The sequence below is a fragment of the Rhinolophus ferrumequinum genome, chromosome X (assembly GCF_004115265.2).
Source record: "Rhinolophus ferrumequinum isolate MPI-CBG mRhiFer1 chromosome X, mRhiFer1_v1.p, whole genome shotgun sequence".
In the NCBI taxonomy this organism is placed as follows: Eukaryota; Metazoa; Chordata; class Mammalia; order Chiroptera; family Rhinolophidae; genus Rhinolophus; species Rhinolophus ferrumequinum.
Window position 1 is genome coordinate 19523720 of NC_046284.1, and position 23073 is coordinate 19546792.

A 23073-nucleotide genomic window follows, 5' to 3' on the forward strand; every position below is an offset into this window, starting at 1 on the left:
CAATCAATCAATCAATCATCTGTCATCTATCTAATCTCCAAGCATGGTGTCAGCACATAGCAAGGGCTCAGTAAATCAGTAAATTGGAGCTATAAGATTAGTGAGGGAATGGAACAAGGGGTTGGGGGAGTTTCTTGTCATGTGCTTTCTTGTGTTTGTCAGTTTAGGAAAAATGTCATAAAACAGCATACATGTTGAAACTGAAAACTACTCCAAAAGGATCTATTTGTAAAGCCATAAAAATATTAACTTCTGTGCAGTTTATACTGGCAGATCCCCAACAGTTCAGAATTAACACCTGGTGTTTAGTGGATGGAAACACCAGGATATCCAAAATGGAAAAATGTGGCGAAACATTTAAAAATTAAATGCCTTGTCTGATTTGAGCTGCTGGTGTGAGATTGGACCTTAGACTGGCTGTATGTAAATGCTTTTTTAAAATCTTCAATGAAGGTTAATCTCTGTCTCTCCCATTTTGTATCCAGAGTATAGTAAACGTTTTTGTTTTGGTAGTTGGTATACTTGAACCTTGCCTCATCCTATGCAGGAGTGGGACCTTGAAACCATCTAGCAGTAGTCTAAGAAGCAATCCTTTCTTTCTTGTCTGCATCACAGTCATGGTATGTGGAGGGAGGGAATGCTGCTGTTCATCTGACCTACCCAGATCTAACTGGACCAGCTAAATTATCTGGAACTAACCAGCTAATTTCTGGACCAAAATAGGTTTCATACCATACTAAACAGGCTAGTGAGGCTTGCAGAGAGTACCAGAAGATGAGTTCATAATGATTTTGTACTGGAAAAATCACATGTAGCATAAATGTGCAAATTTACATTACCTTTTAACAAGTCACAGTGCTTTGCTGATAGAAAGGGGTAATTGGTTTTCCATATTGGGCTTAGTCCTAGGCAAATGGCCTGTATTGTAATCTACTTTTCCTTGTTCTCCTTTCACCCCTCTCCATGTTGTGGTGTTTTCCCTTGCTTTTTCCCAGTTGGGCACCTGACCTTAGTTTTTCTCCACATCATCATCTCTAAACTTGGTCTTATGCCTCTCATTTCCACTAAAGTGTAAAAGACTAATAATGGCTGAAAGTGTTGCACTCCCTCCAAATCATTTTAGTAGGGAACCAATCTCAAGTGCATGGAAGAGAGATCTGGGTTGGAATTTTCAATAACATTCAGTTTGAGGTGTTGCCTTCTCTACTAGTCCCTAGAGGCCTCTTCTAACGCTTTCCTGTGTAGTTCCTCGTGCTACAGAATAGGCTTGAAGTGAGAATAATAGTGTCTGTGGGTAAACTCTAGTGTATTGGGGTTTTCTAAAAAGGAAACTGCATAGTACAGGCAACTTCCCTCAAACAGACACAATGACTCTTGTTGATACACATTTTATTTTTCCGTCAGTTTATTTGTTCTCATATTCAGTCAAGTACTGGTACAAGTGAATGATGCTAGTGTTGCTACATATAGGCAGTCAATTAATCTGGATATGGAGCAACAACGGGAGGGAGTTTTTTAATCACAGCGTTTGCTCTCATGGCTTATTCTGCTAATATTTACTTCTGCTTATTATTTTAGACTCTACCCATGTCCACCACATTTACCCAACACATGCATCCACACACACACACGTATTCACACTCGCATTAGGAATTAGGGGCTAAAAATAAATAATTTTTTTTGCTTTGTTACCATGTTGGCATACATGTCATTAACACTTTCCCATTAATCAGTTTTAAGGGAGAGTCAATAAGTCTGGAATCCCCTGGGATACTAGATACTCTTACCAGGGTCTATGGGATCTTGTACACCCAGGCTTTGGCAATCTAAAACAGAATGCCTATCAATTTATTCCTGGAAAACTTTGAAACATATATTGTAGTCTGCAGAAACAATTTCGATCGTAATGTCATTTAACTCTTTAGTAATATTGACATTACCCCTTTACTAAAAGTATATTAGTGTCTCAATTTTAGATGTCATTGGGTTCTTTAGTCATTTTAAGTTTGAATACAAAACATTTATTGATTAAATGAATAGCAGAGCTGTGAATTCCAGAGTAGGCAGAATTCCTTAGACTCACATTTGCATATATTATCTATATGGATGTCCCCCCCAATTTGATAAAAATGGATACTATATATTTTCATTCTAGAGATGGATTTTAGACCTTCAAGAATATGTACACAAAGAAGATAAAATTTTGTCTAGATGTGCCTCCCAGAAAACATGCAGATTAGAAATAGAGCAAGCAAATGGCTCTACCTAATTGGAAGACAAATCCTTCAAAATCTTAGGCCCAATCATGTCCCACATGAAAAGGTACATTTTATTCCCATCACCACATTTGGAAAAAAAAGACACAAACTCAGACATCCTGCAACGAAATATTTTTAGCAGATGCATTTCTATGCAGAAAGTGGGCATCTAGTTACCTACAGATATACATATCTACATCATTGGCTGGCAGATTAGTAGAGTGTATTTGCACTTGAGAATACTTCTAGCTTCAAATACACGTATGTGAGAGTAGAAGTGTCAATATGTTTTAATACATTGAATATGTTTTAAAATTAATACATTACATTTAAAACAACCACTGATTGGTATCTTTACTAGGGACAGTGGCAAATCAGAAGATTGGCAAAGTGAAATATTGTATTTATTTAATATTTTGTTGCTGACAGTTGAGTGGTATCAGGAAGGCCAGAAATCGTATCTGGAAAAGTCACTTAAGGCCAGGAAGAGTCTATAGGCTCAGGCAGACAGAGGTTCAAATCCAAGAAGCCGAGCTGAGGGGGTCAAGGTCAAGCAGCAGAAACCAGGAGCTGAGGCAAAAGGCAGACCTGGGTGCAAAGTCTGGGCGATGTGGAGTTGGGATCCCAAGCGTTGGGACCCAGTGGGTGGCAGTGGGGAGAATGAAGAGCAGAGAAAAAGGCACAGCTCACAGTGCCCCTGTTGAGTACAATGAATAAACTGTACAGATGAGAACGTGTCCAAAAGGCTCCACCTCCTTCTTTGTCTACTATTATGTCCTTCTGTAGGTGATGGACATTAACTGTAACCCATGCATACGAGTTTCCTGTAACTGGGCTGAGAGAATTGATATCTTCAGGTCAGAAGAGTGGGCCTGAGTATGCACTGTGCATTTTCTAGTGGGCCCTGCATTCTCAGCTTGGCTCTCATTTCCCATTACTGCTTCACTCTGACTCACTGATGGCCTGCCACATGTCATTAGGCGGCTCAGCTGCTGCTTTCATTTCTCCCAAAGGTATACAGAGGTTTGGGTCTTGGCTTTTACATTTTTTTTTTCTTCTGAGAGCTAAAGGAAGTGGTCTTTTGATAGTTTGGTTTGTTCAGTTGAATACTTACAGCGTCTTACAGTTTCAATTTCCTTTTTCATAGGTATTTGATCCTGATGACCTTTATTCAGGAGTCAATTTCTCCAAGGTTCTGAGCACTCTTTTAGCTGTCAACAAAGCAACAGAAGGTAAGCAGAGCTTGTGATTTATGAGTTCTGGGTGACATGTTTGGTTCCATGTGTTTCTAATTACCTTAGGAGACAACTATGGCCAGGATTGTTTGGTGCAAATTTCTCCCCTCCCCACAAATAAACTCCAATGGGTATCAAATGCTTTAAGTTTTCATGGTTTAGGATTTAAACATACCTATCACAGATGTCGTTCTAATACCTGTAGTACAATCATTAGAACTAAGAAATCTTTCATTCAAAGCTACTGAATAGGTAACTGAGTGTAAGAAGACAAAATAAGAAGGAAAAGACCAGTTCCTTTTTTCATAAAGTTTACAGACTATAGTAGCTGTTACTTCCCTTTCCCCACTAGAGACATTTTTCTCGTAGTTTTCTGTATGTCTTTGTCCATGTAAAGGAACCGCTAAGGAACCTTGCACTGGAAATGAAAACTCAGGTTCATAATGAGTGAAAAGAGTATCTTTTATTTAAGTGTTAATACTCGTTACATTGGAGGTATTAAATATAAATCATAGTAGATGCAAAGAAAATGATGATAATCTTGGAGTATAACTTCACTCCTTCTGTGACATAGTATCTTACCTACAGCTGGGCAGTAATAACCATAATTAAAGTGCTTTGAGCCCTTACCATGGGTCTAGGCTGTCCTACAAGCCTTAGGAAGTCTCATTCAATCTTTGAAACAACCCTGGGAGTAGGTATTATTATTAGGCCCGTATTACAGATAAAGAAAGTCAGGCCCACACTTGCCCAACTAGAAAGTAAGTGGCAGAGCTGGGATTCAAACCTGCATCTGACTGACTCCAGAGCCCTATGCCCAAACACGGGTCTTGCTGCTCAAGCCATTGGAGAGCCAGCAGACTGTGTGCCTAGCAGTGCCAGGGACTACAAAGTGTAAGATATGGTCCCCGACCTTGAGAAAATTACCGTCTATTTAGGGAAACTCAACTTACCCACGTGAAACAATTAGAGAAGAAGAGCAGACAATATAATCAAGTGCCAAATAGGATGGAGCATCTAGGAAGCTATCAAGTAATTATAGTTTTAGTCAAAAGAGCTGTATATAATAGCAATAAATGTAAAAATACTTCTCCGAAGTTGTTCTTTTGCTATTTGGAAAAAAAAATGCTTTTGAGCTATGGCAAGGCGTAGAGCAGAAAGTACAGCTAATTCAAGTAACTATATTTAACACACATGACAACTCTCCAGTTCTGGGCAGGGAGGACCGTATCATTCTAACATTATGCCATACAAATTATACGTTCCTTTGCCAAACTTTCCTAGCAAGTTTTACAGTCTCTTCCCTCGCCACAGATATTTATAAAATACAAGGAGGTGAAAGTTAAAACCCACAGCATCAAGGAAACTACTTGGATACTGAGCTTGTCGCCTGGGGAATGTTTGGGCTTTAGACTTTTGCAGTTTATATCTTTTAAAAATAAATGGAGAGGAAAAGAACCCTCATTTGAATTTGTCAAGAAGCCAGCTCCTCTCTTTAGTACACTCTCAGCATACTGAAAAACGTCCAGCTCAGCGCTGGTCTACTCGAATTTCACATGATTTCAAGGAAGAGAAGACTCTCGAGTTTGATTTAAAAAAAAAGAAAATGATTCTAGTGTCAAGATTGCATCTTTCCAGACACACACACACTCTCATTCTCGTTCTCCCCCGCACACCAGGCTTAAGGGAGATTTTACATTATATATGCCACACATATTGTTACATGTGAGGAAAAAAAGAACCACTCAGTTATAGGCCAAAAAACAAAGAGAGAAATTTGAAATATTTCAAAGTAATAAGAGCCACAAACAGCTGTTTGGTACCCAATATAGTTCTGCCTGGGATAACAGGGCATACTGTTGCAACTGGCTCAGGAGGGAAGACTTGTAGGGAAATGGGTTAAGAGAAAATGTGGTTCTGTCGCTGTTTTTCATTCTACTGGAGAGCAATGGCCAGTAAGGTTAAGAAAAAGAAGTTGACCACCAAAAAGGGAGGGGGGAGGATAGAATACACTTGGCACATTTGTAATAATAACAGAATTACGGCCAGGTTGCCTTTGAAAATGTCCCATGAAAGATAATGTTATGTTGTAGATGTTTTTCTGACATGAGTGGTTCCCTTTACCATGCCTTTTCCTCTTTTCACAGATCAGCTATCAGAAAGACCATGTGGACGTTCCGCTTCTCTTAGTGCTGCTAATAGTTCTCAGACAAACCCACAGGGAGCAGTTTCTAGCACAGCTCCCGGGCTGCACAGGCAGTCAAAGGCAGTGGTAAGTATAGTCCCCAATTTCCCCTGCCTGTCTTAAATCCGTGAAATTAGATCGAGACCCCGGTTGCATCTCCATGTGTGGTAAGATAACCATCCTGTTTGTTTGGGGCATCTCTCGATAAAACTACTTTTAAACCTAACACCAATTCAGGGTGGCCCAAATGCCTCTGAACAAATCAAAGGCCTGTGAGGCACAGAGTCAGATAACTGGGATTGAAACTCCAAAGTCTGTCTTTTCCTAGTACTGAGCAAGTCGTTTAACTGAGAATGCTATGCAAATATGTCATAATGACTACTTCCTGATGGCAGTTTGCTGTGATTTCCTCTATCTCTCAGTTTATTATCATCATGGGTGCTGTCATTTTATTTTTCTCTTTATATTCCAATGGGGCCTATGATGAACTCCTATACTGGGATAGCCCTGTTGACTTTGCATTTGGTCTTAATGGAAACTTTTGTTTAGGCGGAGATACCCCGTCTTCTGCTCTTTTGAGGCAGTATTCCTTGTGAAAAGCCACCCACTTGCTTTAAGCTATCATGAGTTATTACTTCCAAAGCACTTAACCTTTTGAGATCACAGTTCCCTTTGAGAAGGTGATGAACACTATGGTTTTACATTCTTTGGACCCTCTCAAATTGTGTACAATCTCTCCTGTGTATGAACTTAAGGTATGTGTTTTGGGTAAAGTTCAATTTTGCTCATCAGCTTCTCAAAGGGGCCTATGACAGGTGAAGAATTCCTGACTTAAGTAACTATGGGGTATTTGATCTTTTCATATGACTAAGTCTTAGCCGATTTAAGATATTCTTAGTAATTGTGTTGTGGGAGGCAGATTTTATGAGAGTAGGTTAGTACCTAATCTTGGTCGTATAATTACGTAAGATATGTCTGTGTTGGATAGAGGCAGGATGGAATAGTTCATCACTCTTCTTTGTTTCCTGGATCATTTAAATAAGTGTCTTTAGATAATTGGTAGGGAGAGAGGGAAATGAAAGCCATGACCCACTTCAAAATACACATTCTCACAAATGGAAAAGTTTGCATATAGTTTCAAGGAGTTTCTTAATCCCCCCTGAGGCCTATCCATGTTAGGACTACTCTTAAGTTAAAAACTCAAGACTGAGATGGACCTGGGGTTTTATCCTTGGTCACCCCACTTTATTTGCCTAAATTCATATCATTTCTGCCCCTGCTTCATTTAGATGAGTGCTTAATTTGGTGTGGCTTTTGTTTTTCTAGGAGATGACGGAAAATGGAAGTCACCAGTTGATAGTAAAGGCAAGATTCAACTTTAAGCAGACTAATGAAGATGAACTGTCAGTCTGTAAAGGGGACATCATTTATGTCACTAGAGTTGAAGAAGGAGGCTGGTGGGAAGGCACATTAAATGGGAGAACAGGCTGGTTCCCTAGTAATTATGTCCGAGAAATTAAATCCAGTGGTAAGTCAATCTTTTAAAAGCCTTTTTGAATGTGACTCTTGTATTTTCTTGATATTCTTACAGGAAATCTTGTAGTTTTAATTGGTTAACTGAAACTGTTTGTACTTGTATGTGTGTGTCCAAAATAGACTAGAACAGAACTGGGGAAAATCTGTGATTAGATATTTTGAAATGAAGTTGTATTTAGATTACATCAAGGCAGCAAAAAACTAAAAAAAGCAAAAGAATTCAAAGCTCAGACAACTGTTCCACCTTAACTATGTCCCCTTCTGTCTACTAATTCTAGCCCATGTAACATAGTACATAGTCCTTCCTGCTACTCTAAGAATCACCATGGCAGAATACAATAATAAGAGAAGCCATGTGCTAACTTCCTTTTTTTAGCCCTCAGCTCTTGAAGCAGACCTAAGTCTAAATGCCTCAGAGATATGAGTGAAATCTTATTGCTCTTCAGTAGTCTTTTGAGAGCTTGCTTAGGTAACTTACTTGCTTTTTATTATTTAGGAAAGTAGACTCTGCCTATATTCCCGAAAAAAAAAAAAACTGTTATATAAAAATGTCATGATACAGATAAAATAGTATTCAGGTATTAATTATATCTCCTCACTTTTCAAAAATATTTACCCATGGACTCCTTTGAGTGATTAGCTTCTCAGTGCATTTTTTTCTTTTATAGATATCTGTATTGCTTTTTTAATGCCTCAAAATAATACTATTAATTAATAACATTATAGGCTCACTGTAAATAAATAAAAACATTACAGAAATACATGTAGAGAATGAAAATTCCTTTCCTTGGCCCCTTCCTCCAGATAACCATTGTTATGAGCTTTTCCCTAAAGCTTTTAGGATAAATTTTACTTTGTACACTTTTCTGCACTGTTGGGTTAAGGGAGGGGGCAATCTTTTTTAATGGAATAATTGTTATCAACATATATATATATATATACATATATATATATATATATATGTACGTGTATATTTCGTAGCATTTTTTATTATTGAGAATTAAAATGTTTCTGTTGAGCCTTGAAGTATTTTCAGGTCTTGCCTGGAATTTCCTTGGTTTTGATTATGTTCACAGCCAGTTTGTACCCCTTGTTACATCTTTCAATTGGTATAATCTGGTTGTTAGGATCTCTAAATAACTTCCCAGATTCACTCTAACTTTGTTCTCTTATTCAGTGTCTTCATCTGCAAAACTGTAAGGCACAACACTTGCTGCCTTGCTTTCGGACATGGGAAGTGGACAGATCGCACGCTCTCATTATAATGTCCTTCACTGAGATGCCTTGTAGCACAGTCTGGACACTCCCTTGTGGACTGCCCACTCCTTGGGGAGTTATCTGAAGATTTTCAAATAACCAAGCTATTTGTCCTGATTTTTAAACCTTTCCCTTCAATTTTGTCCAATACTCTCTTTGGTTTAGAACTCAGTAAAGGACTCACATGTAAGCTCTGGCTCTGATTTGAACACCTAGGTAACCCCTGGAAACATTTTACCCAGCTGTTAAGGATAGGTCCGAACAGTTGGGGCCAGGAAGCCTGCTAGTCAGAGAAGGCCTGGGACTAGGAGTATGCGGAACAACATATCTCACCTAGCTTATTTCAGTGGCTTTCTGACTGGCATCTCTGTTCCTGTCCTTGTCACTCTTATAATCGAATTAAAACTCCGTAGCCAGAGTGATTTTTTTCAAAATCGAACTTGGGTAATGGTTCCCCATCTGAAAAAGAGTAAAGCCAAGGTCATCCCAATAGTCTACAGGCTCTCCAGGATTTGGCCTCCCAAGCCCCTCTGACCTCCTCTCTGCCTTCTCTCTCCCTCACTCATTCCACTTTAGCCCCACCGGCCTCCTTGTTGCCTGGGCCAGACAGGCACCTTCTTTACTCTCTGTCCTTCAGCCTTGCGCACTCTCCCCAGATATGAGCATGGCTGATTCCCTCATCTCTTTCAGGTCTTGGCTTACTTGTCAGCTTCACAGTAGGGCCTTTCTTGGTCACCTGGGAGAAAATCGAACCCTATCCCCACTGTCCCTGTCATCCTTCCCTGCTTTATTTTTTTTGTTTACCATTTCTCTCCATCTAACATAATATACATTTACTTATTTATTTCATTTACTGTATGTATCTTACCATTAGAATGTAAGTGCTATGATAGCAGAGATATTTTTCTGTGTCATTTATGCTTAGTAAATATTTGTAAAATGAATGAGTGTTGTGGGGCAGGTCATTAAATTTTGCTCAGCTTTTGTTCACTGAGCATTCCTAGGCACTGGGTGGGGGAGGTTATAATAATCTGTTCTCATGGACTCTGCCTCCAAGGACCTGACAATCTAGGAGTTAAGACAGGTGTGTACACAATCAAATATAACAGGATAGGACAGAATAAGTAACATGGACAAAACTCTAAGTCTAAATAAGATGCTGTTGGAGCAGTAAAGAAACAATTCAATTAACAATAACCTAAGGGGGGGAAGCACTTGAATTGGGTCTTGAAGAATGGAAAGAAGCTTCTGACTCGTAGAAGAAGGTTAGAGAGAGTTAGTACATTAAAGCATGGAGCAAGTGGTAGGATGATTTGGATTGAGCGTAAGGTGAGTGAAGAGGAGTGGGGCCTTGAGCAGGAGCTACATTAAGAGAGGTGTCAATGCAGGGGATAGCAATGTAGTTTGGAAAGATCTTTCTAGTGGTAGTGTGAGGGATGGTTTGCAGGGAAGTGGTGGGGATAACCAATGAGGATGTGGGGAAACTGGCAGAGATGACTGCTGAAATCCAGGCAATCCAGATAGTGGTGTGGGCTACTTTTGTGAGAATGGGGAGGAAGAGAAAGTGGATGGATGCAGTAGATACTGTTAAAGTAGAATCAAGAAAACCGGCTGATGATTAGTTATGAGGAAAAGGGAAGAGGTAAGGATTACTGCAAGTCTAGGGATCCAGCTTGATGGTGATCTCCTTAGAGACATGCAGTGTCATCCACCTAGCCAGCCGGCAAAAATTTATTCACCATGGCTAAGATATCAGTCTTTGTCCTGAGCTCTGGTGAGGCAGAGAAACCTAAGACGTGACTCTTGCCTTCATGGTGTTCATAATCTAATGAGGGAGAGCTATAATAAGAATGCAGTATGATAAGTTTAGTGATAGAGCTAAATAAAGGGTAGTTTGGAGAGTGGTGAACGGAAGAGAGGTGACTAACTCATCGTGACAGGGAAGTCAAGGGGGACTCATTCCTCTTTGAATACCTTTCTGTCCCCATAGTGCCTAATGGTTCTTTAGACATTGGAAATGTTTGATACATGCTGACCTCCATTAATAGAGAAGATAGGGAAGATAGGAGGAGGAGGATTGTGTGTGTATGTGTGTGTGTGCGCGCGCGCGCGTGCATGTTGGGTGGTTGGCACTGAAGACGATGGCACTGAAGACGATGAGTTGTTGTTTTGGACATGTTGAGTGGAGGTGCCAGCCAGTCATAGTTCTGAAGGTTTTCAAAAGGTAATTGGCGCTACAGATTTGGAACACGGGAGAGAGAAGAGCTGGAGATGAAACCAGTTGACAGTGTAAACTGGTAGATAATAAAGTGTAAAATATATAGTAGATCATCAGTGGACACAGTGCACTGTGGCTGGAGAGGCTGGGGGAGGCTTAATGGAGGAGGTTAGGCTTGAGCTGAACCCTCAGAGACATATAGGCTATGGGTAGGCCCAGAAGACAGGGGTGGGGAGAAATCTAAGTCAGTGATTGCTCAAGGAGTACAAAAACCACAAAGGATCTGCAGTAGGATTGAGCAGAGTGAGCTTAGTGTACAGTGGGAGATAATAGCTTGATGTAATGAAAATGTCTCATTGGGAAAATAGGTGTTAAGTCTTTGTTGACTTGAATTCTTTCCTATCTCAATTCCTGCTGCTTCCACAAAACAGTGAGTAGGTCAAAACCTATCTAGGATTCTGCTGAGGGACACTTTAAATTCAATGCTGTGCTGTTTTGGTCTAGAAAACAAACACCTATCAATTTTTATTGCTTTCCATGAAGTTCATACTGATGTAAAGCTTAGGAAAGAAGATTTGTCTGTAAGGAGTTTTAAAAAAATGATTCATAGATTAAATGCACATCTCATTGAAACAAAACCTTCAATTTAGAGTTTTAAACCCCACTGCCATACAACCTCTTGGGTCATTTATGAATCTGAATCAGACATGGAACTCAGAAACTTCAGTGATCTCTGTCTGCTTACTATTAGGTCAAACGGGTAACACTGAGATCACTAGAATAGTTAGTAAATCTGGTTACAACCTTCTCCCTGCAGACTGCTGTGCCATAGGAGTGCTGTGCATAGTTTTCTCCCCGCCAGCCAATGAAGAGCACTTTGTGCCTGGTAAATTTGCTCTTGGGGAGTGGCTTTTTAAGTTTTAGAACCCACTGTAGCTTTTGTTTAGAGATAATTATGGCTGAAGCCCTGGGGACAGCTTCTTTCCTCTCTTCAGGAGGAGGATGATGTCAGAGGACTTATAGGACCACCAATCTAATACTTAGAGAGTTAAGAAATAGAATATTTAACACACACACACACACACACACACACACACACACACACACAAAATCTCCTTTCAACATGAGTTTGAGGATGAAGATAGAATAGTTTTTTATGACCATGATAATAAAAGCCTCTCACCAAGGATGGCGGAAGCTAGACAATGGTGACGTTATGAAGCCATTGTTACCAGTCCTGCTTGCCTACCTTTTGATTTGTTGTTACATGAGAAAAATAAACTCTATTTTGAACACAAATATTTTTATCAAATATCTTACTTCATAAAAAAATGCATGTATTAATAACTTAGTCCTTATATAAGCCACAGAAGATATATTAAGGGCCTTTGCTCCTTTATTTCATTTGAGTCACATACATTATTTATAGAAAATTAGCCATTTATACAGTTTTCAGTCCTTTTCTTAAACATCAGTGGTAACATGTAAATTAACATGTGATTTGTACATCAAAATAATTTCTACCAATACATCAATAACATAATAAATTATATCTCTTTTTAAAATGTTTTGTCTTTGTTACTGAGAAAAGCTAAGGGTTTTATCGGGACCTTGCATTAAAACTTTCCTGGCAAAATTTCCATGCCAAGAAAATATTGAGGCAAGTGTGATTGGAGCAGATATTTTAAGCAAATTCAGCTTTGTGCAACTGCTTCAGTTAAGGAAGGTCATTAAATCCTTCTTCTAAAACTTCTTATTAGCAGGTAAATATAGATATCATATGAAGGGATTAGGTCGATGGCTAATTAAATTTATATTAAGGGAGATTAAGAAATGTCTCTTCCTACTGATTATACAAAAAAACTAGGATTGAGCTTTATATTTAGACTTCCTGTTTTAATCCCCTGAGTATATCACAGAGATGTTTCATATCCTGAGAAACTAGTTGTCACCAGATTTCTTTTTGTCCTATCACTGTCAACAGGCAATAACAATTTGTACATCAGCAAAGGGAGGGAAAAAATCAAAAGTTAATTGAAAAATGATCTTTATATTAGGATTCAGAGTTTCTTATGGCTATATCTGTGTTACACTTGTTGTTTGGGTTTTATTATACCAAATAACCCATTTGAATTCTACACTACATTGGCTTATGTTTTTTGAGAGATTGAATTGAATTGACCAATCTTTTCATTGCCTTAGAAACACCACCTAAAAGGTTTATATTTTGATGTCCGTTCCCGTTAGGTCACTTTGAACCATCCCTAGGGACTGAATTTGTCTCCTTTGAACCTCTACATCTTTATTCCTTCTCTCCATGTCGCCGAGTGTGGGTTTCAGAGAGAACTGCACATGGCAGGAGTAAGCAGTGGGAGGGATGTGAGTGGGGGCAAAGAGGAACCAGAGGTAACAAACTGTCACTGAGGCACAGTGCTGGTGTTTTTCAGTTTATATAGCCACCTCTTGAATTTTTTCATGGGGCCAGTCGTTTCCAAAGGCTGCTTTTTTAGATTTTCCAAGTTTGTCCTTCCAAATCTGTCTCCCTTCTACTCTTTGTGTTTTGATCACCCATCCTATACCAGGCCTGCAGGGAGAGCCGGAACTTCCAGCACTATGCTGAATAAGAGCAGTCAGATGGGTACTAGACTTTGGGGTGATCACTTTGTAAGTGATATAAATTTCTAATTACTATATTGTACACCTGAAACTAATATAATATTGTATGTCAACTGCAATTGAAAAAAAAAAAAAAGAAAGAGTGGTGAGAGCAGATTTCCTTGCTTTGTTCCTGATCTCAAGGCAAAGTGTTCAGCATTCGGTCTCTCACCATTATGTAAGATGCTAGCTGTAGGTTTTCATAGATGTTCTTTATTGAGTTGAAGAAGTTCCTCTTTATTCCTATTTTTTTTCTGGAAGTTTTTTTTTTTTTCTTGAATAGGTGTTCAGTTTTACCAAGTGCTTTTTCCGCATCGATTGATATCACCATGTGATTTTTCTGTTTAGACTCTTATCATGGGTTGCATTGATTGATTTTTAAATATTTAACCAACCTTTCATCCCTGGGATGAATTCTAGGTACACAATTCTTTTGAAATATCACTGAATTCTATTTGCTAATACTTTGTTAAGGTTTTTTTTGCATTTACATTCATGAAGGATACTGGTCTGCAATTTTCTTTTTTAGTGTTATCTTTGGTTTTGGTGTCCATATAAGAGTGACTTTATAAAATAAGTTGGAAAGTGGTCCCTTCTCTATTATTTTCTACAAGAGATTGTGAAGCATTAGTATTGCTGGGGGAAGGGAGTTATCACTTTGCGAGTGGTGTAAATGTCTATTACATTGTTTTGTACATCTGAAACTAATAAAAATGAATGAATATTGCTTCTCCCTTAAACATGTTGATAAAATTCTCTAGTGAAACCATATGGATGTGGAAATTTCTTTTTCCAGACTTTTAAATTTATAAATTCAATTTCCTTAATAGTTATAATAGACTATTCAAATGGTCTATTTCCTATTGGCTGAGTTGTGGTAGTATTTATTTTCTGAGGAATTGGTTCATTTCACATCTAATTATAACATTTATGTGTGTAGAGTTCTTTATAGTATTCTTTTATTTTTTTTTTTTGTAATCTCCAGGGTCTGTAGTGATATCCCGTTTCACTCCTCATATTGGTGATTTGTATCTTGTCACTTTTTTTCTCTGTCAGTCTTGCTAAAGGTTTGACAATTTCATCAGTCTTCTCAAAGCACCAGCTCTTTCTGCATGACGTTCAAGTACCCAGTAATCTTCAAGGCAGCCACTTCTTACTTTTCAATTCATGTTTCTCAGTTCTACTTTACATAGTTAACATTTCGTTTCAATTACAATAACCTATTCTTATGGCCTTTCCTTTCCTCTTCTATGTCTTGGCAGGCTCTCCATTACTGTTTACCCTTTCTTTTGGCCTTGCTTTAGAAAGGTGACCACATCTTGCTGGTATCTCTAGAAACTTTTACTTTTATCAAGAGTGGTTTACATCATAATTCCACAAAACAACTGAGTTCTAAGTAGAACCATTATAGCTACATTGTAGAAAACTTGCCTAATAAAAAAACTAAAAGAATTAGGCAATGGTCAATTTTGAATATGTCTAAGAGTGCAAAACTGTGGTATGCTGGAAAGAACATCAGGCTTGGCAATACGATACTTGGGTTCAAGTCCTGGCTCTGCCACTTACAATCATAAGTAATAGGCTAGGTGGTGCTACATTGCCCAAGGTCACTCAGTACAGCGTTGTGAAGCCACCAGGTGAATCCAGGCAGGTCTTGAAATATCATAAAGCCTCCCCAAACTGTCCATACATCACTTGTCAACACTGGGACGTGACAGAATTGGCCCTTATTGCTGCCTTTACTTTGTTACTATGCCCAAATTGGCACAGCTAGACAACTCACCATCACAGACACAGTCCTGCCTTGAGCATTGCCATTTCTATAGCTGTGTTTCTGGAATCTTCCATGACTAGAAAACTCTACTGTCTTCTCTGTCTGTTTGAATTCTAGCTACCCTCTAGGGCCTGATCATGTACCTCCTGTCGAGCAAGGTCTTCTCTTACCATCCCAGGTCAAACTGATGGTCCCTCTGAACTCCAGTAGGAACCACTACCCATGCCATCAACTGACACTTTCGGTAGCTTTATCTCTGGACATCATATTGGTTAGAAGCACAGGCCCTTGTCAAGGCATACCTGAGCTTCAGTCTTTGCTCTGCCATTTCCCAGATTCATGCCATTAGGCAGCTGACATCACTTTCGTGAACCTTAGTAACCTCCTCTGCAAAATGAGATCATTTCTGAATGACGGGGTTGTTGTGAAGGTCAAATAAAATGTCTTAAAAGCTATTAGGTGCCAAATAAATGTAAGGGATATTTTATTTTTTATTTTTTGGGGGGCTAGCCACATTGCTGCTGGCCCCATCTGTGGAAAGATGCTTTTTTTGGGGGGGTGAGAGGAACAGGACTTTATTGGGGAACAGTATGTACTTCCAGGACTTTTTTCCAAGTCAAATTGTGTCCTTTCAATCTTAGCTGTGGAAGGCACAGCTCAGCTCCAGGTTCAGTTGCCGTTGTTAGTTGCAGGGGGCGCAGCCTACCATCCCTTGCGGGAGTCGAACCGGCAACCTTGTGGTTGAGAGCCTGCGCCCCAACCAACTGAGCCATCTGGCACTGTCCCATGTGGGAGTCGAACCGGCAGCCTTCAGCATTAGGAGCATGGAGCTCCAACCGCCTGAACCACCGGGCCGGCCCCCAGGATATTTTAAATATAATAATAATTAGCAACCAAGGTTAAATGGGAAATTATTCATGAAAGAATGCTGTAATAGGAGAATTACAAAACTGTAGGTAACATAAGAAAGATCTGTGTGTGTGTGTGTGTGTGTGTGTGTGTGTGTGTGTTCACAAGCACATATATAAAAAGAATGGTATGACACACTTCAAAATGTTACTCTGGATTATGGTTAGCTCTGGGTAATGGGCTAATCATTGGTTTTTATTTACTTTTCTATATTTTGCATTTTTTAGGGTGAGCATGCAGTAGATTTAAAACTTGAAAATATTATTTTTAAAAAAGAAAAATCAAGGTCCCGTGATATATTATTATTTGGTTATTTATACTCCACCACCCTTCAGAAAGAGTTTAAAGCAGCATACAATATAGCAAGATAAAAATGGAATACAAAACAAAATGAAGCAAAGGAGAAAATGAGGATAGGAAAGATAGTATATAGTGACACTATTAAACATTTACGATCAATGTCTTGTATTTTTATCAACTGGTTTTCTTTTTTTAAAAAGAATGTACTAGGATGTCTCTTAGTCATGAGTTTAATAGGGAAAATGAACTTTGTAGAAGAAAGGCAACATTTTCCAGAGTAATGTGTTAATATTAAAATGATACATAAAAGAGAAGAATTTTATGCTAGTTTTCAGTGTATTAAAGATTCTGATTATTTTGCTTTTGGCACAGTAGACAGCCCTAAGAAAGAATGGTTGCTATTATTTATATTATACTTGTATAGTAAGTTGCAATTTAATATATGCATACATATATATTTGATTCGTGTTAGCTTTGCTTATCTGTTTTGAATAAGTTGAATGGGGAAGCTGACTGGAGTAAAGAAACAAGCCCAAACTGGGAGTGAAATTTTTGCCCCAGCCCTGCCAATAAGTAGCTAGACCTTAACTCCTTGGCTTATTTGCCCCCTCAGAAATTGAGGGGCCTGGATAAGAAGATCTAAGTTTGACTGTGTATAGTTTGGTAAAATTACAGTTTCTTGTTTAGGAATGTACATTTCCATTGATCCTTCCACTCGACAATATTTATAGTATGTTAGTTATAAAGTGTTCCTCTTAGACTTGTATGATATTAACATAATTTAAATGTCTTTTTCACAGAGAGACCTCTCTCCCCCAAGGCTGTCAAAGGATTTGAAACTACTCCACTTACCAAGAATTATTATTCCGTGGTGAGTGATTTCTTAACTCTCTATATGGAAACTTTTCACTTGTTGAACCACTGTATGTGTTGAGGTAATACAAATGGAAGACTGGATAAAGTTGCACTGTAAGGGTCTAGTGTCAGCTGCATTACAGTGGAGCTCTTCCACTTGTAGGCTTCTTACAGATGTCTAGAAGTTTTACATTCACTGTACTGAAAAATTCAAGGGTAACACAAAGACCTAGAGCAAGGCCTATTAAATTGCAGTGAAAGAGAAATTGGTGAATATGTAGATGTTATGGGGAAATTCAGCCCTACCATATATTTAGAAGGTGAATTCCCAAGTTCCTTTAATGCATTAAGTTTTCAGTGATTGCATACTGTGATTTTATTTTAGAATCAATCAATTCATTATGATATCCTCTGAAATACTATCAACTTTGTTCTTGAAGAGAGCCCAGAGGGAACACTGCCCTTTGGCACAGAGGGAGGAATTAAATGGCTCTGGTTTGAACATAGACATGTCAAAATATATTAGCTATAAATAGGGCATGTGCAATACTCAAAATAAGTTCCTGTTTGAAAAAGGAATCATATCCTTCTCCTTAATCTGCTCTCTGCTTTCGTTCATGTCTTCTTTCCTGACTTGGCCCAGTCACTAATGAAAAGGTCAAGTCATCATAACCTCTAAGTTTCCCTGGTAGTCTCGTCGTCTCCCCCCACCTCTGCTGAAATACGGTTTCACTTTTCACCCAATGTTCTTTGTGCGTTTGTACTGTATGCTCTTTTCATTTTGTGCATGGACAGTTTTTAAACATCTCTATACATTTGGTTTCAAAAAACTAAGTTTCACTCTTCAGTGAATTTTTTCCATAATGATGACATGAGCAGCAGCTGGTGTGAAAAATCAAGAAGGGACTTCATAGGTAGCATGGACAACAATCATAGGGGACAGTTTTGTCACTATTTTTCGTCTTACAGTTCTGTGGTTAAAGTATATTACCCAACAGAGCTAGGCTCCCTTAACACTTTCCCTCTGACTACTTATTTTTAGCTTCCAGGTGACACCCAATGATTTAATTTTTAAAGACAGGATGCATTCAAATGGTGGATGACAATGTTAACCATAGCTTCTTCTCCCTGTGGATCTGGAACATACCATCCATCACTCTGCTTTGGGTCTCTTTCTGCCTCTGCTGATTCTACCAATTTAAAATATTGTTGGGATTATCCAAGGCAGATTAACCTCTATGATACTTATGGGCCTTATGGATATCCTGTATATCTATGTACAAACTCTGGGTGTACTTCAGTTGGTATCATCTACCTCCTATTGGAGTTCATGTGCATCGTTTCTAGTTCCTTGCTATTATAAGCAATTCTGCAGTGAACATCTTATATGTGTAACTTTGGCAAAGTATGTAAAGATCTATAGGGTGAATTCCTAGAACTTAAACTGTTGGGTCAAAAGATATATATTTTTTTCAAATTTTGATAGATTTTTGTCTCAAACATCAAGCTTAATAAAGAAAACTGAATGCCTTGAGGAGGCCGTGATGGCCTGTGAAGGAGCTGTAGAGCTTTCTTGTAAATATTACTGAATTGTTGAGACCAGTTAAACGTATTGTTGTAACTAGATATGGATGTGAAGACATTTGGGTTGGTTGTTGGTTTTTTTTTAAATCCATGTTTCTTTTGCTTTGAGTATTTAGGAAAATTTTTAGAGGCAATTAATTCAAAACATGTTCTTAATGTTGTGATTGTCCTCTCAATCTGCGCTGAATACCTTAGACAAGTCAAAAAAATTCTAGTCCACACACAGTATGTACAGACCTGGAAAAGCAGGTTTATCCACATGTAAGGTGTCCCTATCTAATCTTATATTAACTCTTCTTCCCTCTAAGTGTCATTAATTGTAGACATTTCTTTGCTAGTTTTTATAAAAGCACTAGTGACTGATTTTTCACTCCATTTCTTAAAAAACAGAAAAAATATTTTTTCTGATTACATAACATTATATAAATAACATAAAAACATAAGACAATACAGAAAAATCATAAAGAAGAAAATAAATATCACCTTTAATCCCAGCATTCATAAATAATCACTGTTAACATGTTGGTGAATCTCATGCCAAATTTTCTTTGAGGTAGATGTGTATGTGTGTGCATATATATAGCCTGTGATATATGTGTGAGTGTGTATAAAATGAAAACAGGAACAATGTATTTTTCATTGTTTCTCCTTCATGGAAATTTTTCTATCCTCACACCGTGACAATACTCTGACCAGACCTGTTCTTATGATCTTTCATTCAGTGAGTCCTTGCTATTCCAAATGCTTCCTTTACTTTGGTTCTGTGTATTATTCAGAGTTCTTCAGAGAAACAGAACCAACAGGGTAATATAAAGAGATTTACCATAAGAAATTGGCTTACACGATTATGGAGGCTGAGAAGTCCCGCAATCTGTCATCTGCAGGCTAGAGACCCAAGGCAGATGGTGGTATAGTTCAATCCTGGTCCAAAGGCCTGAGAAGCAGCAGAACCAATGGTGTAAGTTCTATTCTGAGAGCAGGAGAAGACTGATGTCCCAGCTGAAGCAGTCAGGCAGAGAGTGAATTCTCCCTTCTTCCACCTTTTGGTTCTATTCAGGCTCTCTGCAGATTCGATGATGCCCACCTACACTAGGGAAGGCAACTTGCTTTACTGAGTCTATTGATTCAAAGGCTCATCTCATCTGGAAACATCCTCACAGAGACATGCAGAAATGATGTTTAATCTGGACACATTGTGAACCAATCAAGTGGACAGATAAATCACATACTATAAACTTGGGAAGCATAGAGAACTCTTAGGATTCACAAGTCTATTGACATTCCACCACCCCCCACCCCCCTTTTTCAAGTTTCCAAGGGATTTTCAGGCACATTCAGGCCTTATGTGTTTCTGGTGGCACATCAGTTTTGAAATGTTAAAAAGTTCTCAAGTGTGATCAAAGTGCCTTTGTTACCAAACTCAGGTTTAGTGACGCTTGCCACCGAAGAGCCTAAAAACTATGGAGTGACTGACGGATTGGTGAGGAGAAAAGCGTCCTAGATGCCCGCAGCTAGGGAAGATGGCAGACTAATGTCTAAAAAACCACCTTCCCCTGAGCCAAGAATGATTAAGAGGTTTTATAGGCTGGTAAATGGGAAAGAACAAAGGAAAGCAGGCCTCAGGGCTAATGAGAAATATGAGAAGTTGTCTCCTGGGGTCTTCTGAGGCCTCAGGTCTGCCTCAGTGTTATCTTAGATTTTATTGTCCGTAGCTGGAAATTTATTGGCAAAAAACTGCTAGGGAGTTGTGATCATGGGTCCCTGGCTTCCGGGCACCTGAGGATTTAAAAAGCTGCTCTTTTCAGGTTAGGATGTTAATTAACGAGGTATGGGTAGCCTTGAGAAAGGGAGCAAACAGAGTTTTTCAGTTAATCAGCGAAGGGAGAAGAGAGGAAACAACTGAATATCAGGATGGATCAAATTGCAAACTAGCTAAGTTTAATTACAGGCAGCTAGATAGTGAGCTATGTAGTGAGCCATTCTGCAAACTAGCTAAGTTTAACCGCATTATTGACTTACTGAATTTCACCCTTACACCTTTGGGCACCCAATACCTGCCCTAAGGCATGTTTAGTGTGTCTAACTGAGGCTTAGCCACTCCTGGCCTGTTGTTTTGAATGGGAGTTGAGCATCTTTAGGGACACGGTAACCCAGAGGAGGCTTTTGCTGCCCTTGACCTGGGTTCCTTCATTGTCCTCAAAATTCATTTGTTAAACTTCTCTCACCTTTGGGGGAAAAAAAAAAAGCATGTAATTTTTCTATTAGTTATTTTTCTAATAATCTCCTGCTCATTGGCGTTTTTACCCATTGTAACTTGATGTTATGTGCCAGGAAGGATTAAAAAATAAAGAACAACAACAACAAAAAATGATAACTATGTGAGTAATGGATGTGTTAATTAGCTTGATTGTAACCATTTTACAAAGTATACATACATCAAAACATCAAGTTGTATACCTTAAATATATACAATTTTATTTGTCAATTATATCTCAAAAAAACTGAAAAAGTAAAGAATGAAAAAGGAATCTATGTAGCTTAGACGTCAGGCTTAATTTGTATGCAGTGCTTAGGTCTTGGCACCCATGGTCTCATTGGGAAGACAGCATAGACACGATAGCATAAGCCACATGGCAGAGAGTGATATAAAGTTATAAAGGGTCTTAAAATGAGTTTCTCCAAATGGAGATCCTTTGCATCAGAAGCCCCTGGGAGCCTGTTAAAATTGCAAAACTCTGGGCCCCAAACCTGACTTGCTACATCAGAATCTCTGGCCATAGACCCCAGGAAACAGCATTTTTTTTTGTTCAGTATTTTTTTATTAGTTTCAGGTGTACAAAACAATGTAATAGACATTTACACCCCTCACAAAGTGATAACCCTCCTCCCCCAATCTACTACCCCTCTGACATTGTATATAGCTGTTACAATTCCACTGACTCTATTCCCTACGCTGTACTCCACATCCTGTGACCATATATATATTAAATTATAGTTGACATTCAGTATTATTCAGCGTCAGCTTCAGGTGTACAGCGCAGTGGTCAGGCATCCACAACGTCCATGAAGTGATCTCCCTAATAAGACACCCTACAAAATCTTTACAACATTATTGATTATATTCCCCAAACTGTCTTTCGTATCCCCCGTGGCCATCTTGTGGTTTCCGATTGTGCTTTCTAATCCCCTTTCCTTCTCCCTCGTCTTCACCCCCCTCCCATCTAGCAACCCTCAATTTTTCCTCTGTATCTCTGAGATTAGGAAACATTTTTAACAACTCCCTCAGCCCCTTTCTGCCCGGCCCTCCCCCTGCCCCCGCAGCCAGGTGATGCTGATACTCACTAAAGTTTGAGAACCAACAAAGGAATAGGTAGAATGGAAGGGATAGGATTCTAGGTGTGTCAAGACTTAGATAAACAGAGAAGAGCTGAAGGAGAATTCAGGCAAGGGGAACTGTGGGGACAGAGCCAGGAGTGCAGTTTCCAGGCTCTCGGCCTCACGTGGAAAGGTGCTGGCTCAGGTAGTAAATGGCCATCAACTGTGATTGGATGGCCATCAGCTGTGGCTAATTGGCCGTCAGCTGTAACCAGTGAGCCATTGGCCACTAATATAACTGCTGTGGCTACGCTAGCAGAAAATGGGGGCTAGCAAGTAGATGGTGGCTGAGCTAGCAAGTGCGGATTGCAGTTAGCACGGCGGATTGCAGTTTGCAAGTGAGGTTGGTTGGCAGAGAGAAGTGGACGGCAGGTTGCGGATAATGTGGCTCCTGCTTCCTGTGTCTCCAACCCAGCTGCCAGCGACACTATAGTGGTGTGACTCCCCTATCTATGGCTACGTGGGTGTTCCTTTTTAGCCTCACCATATCCTGCGTTCTTATGTGGGGAGCGGGAGCCGAGACCCCACATGACACCCTGCAAAATTCATTCAGGCAGGAATGTGCATGTCTGCAGTGCATCCCTGCAGGTCATAGAGTGGACTGCACTCTCTTCTTCCTCCATCCAAATGCCCGTTGGAAGGTGGAATTCTTTATTCATTGCAACTAGTGTAGAACACTTTAATATATAGGCCAGACTCACAGTAATCCCAATATTTAACTCTGGGAATGAGCGTCTACCTGAAGAATGAGAGGTGCTATTTCCCTACATTCAAATAGGAAAATATAATCAATAAGGGCTGGTATTATCTTTTTCTAACTTTTCAGCTTTATTATAACTTGTGGCAGATGCCTAAATGGTATGTTTCACAGAAAGTATATGCAGTAGGAAAGGTGGGAAGAAGTCTGTGCCATGTTCAATCACTTAAAAATC

General features: G+C 39.1%; 1 protein-coding gene across 6 annotated transcripts in view; it reads left to right on the forward strand.

Annotated features, from left to right (window-relative positions):
• Positions 1–23073, forward strand: part of ARHGEF6 (Rac/Cdc42 guanine nucleotide exchange factor 6) — a 123861-nt gene that overhangs the window by 23220 nt on the left and 77568 nt on the right. For all 6 annotated transcript variants that reach the window (XM_033110185.1, XM_033110201.1, XM_033110169.1 and 3 more), the window contains 4 exons: positions 3406–3490; positions 5641–5765; positions 7005–7206; positions 17128–17198. In XM_033110185.1, coding sequence (XP_032966076.1) covers positions 3406–3490; positions 5641–5765; positions 7005–7206; positions 17128–17198 — 483 coding nt within the window. The remainder of the gene's footprint in view (positions 1–3405; positions 3491–5640; positions 5766–7004; positions 7207–17127; positions 17199–23073) is intronic.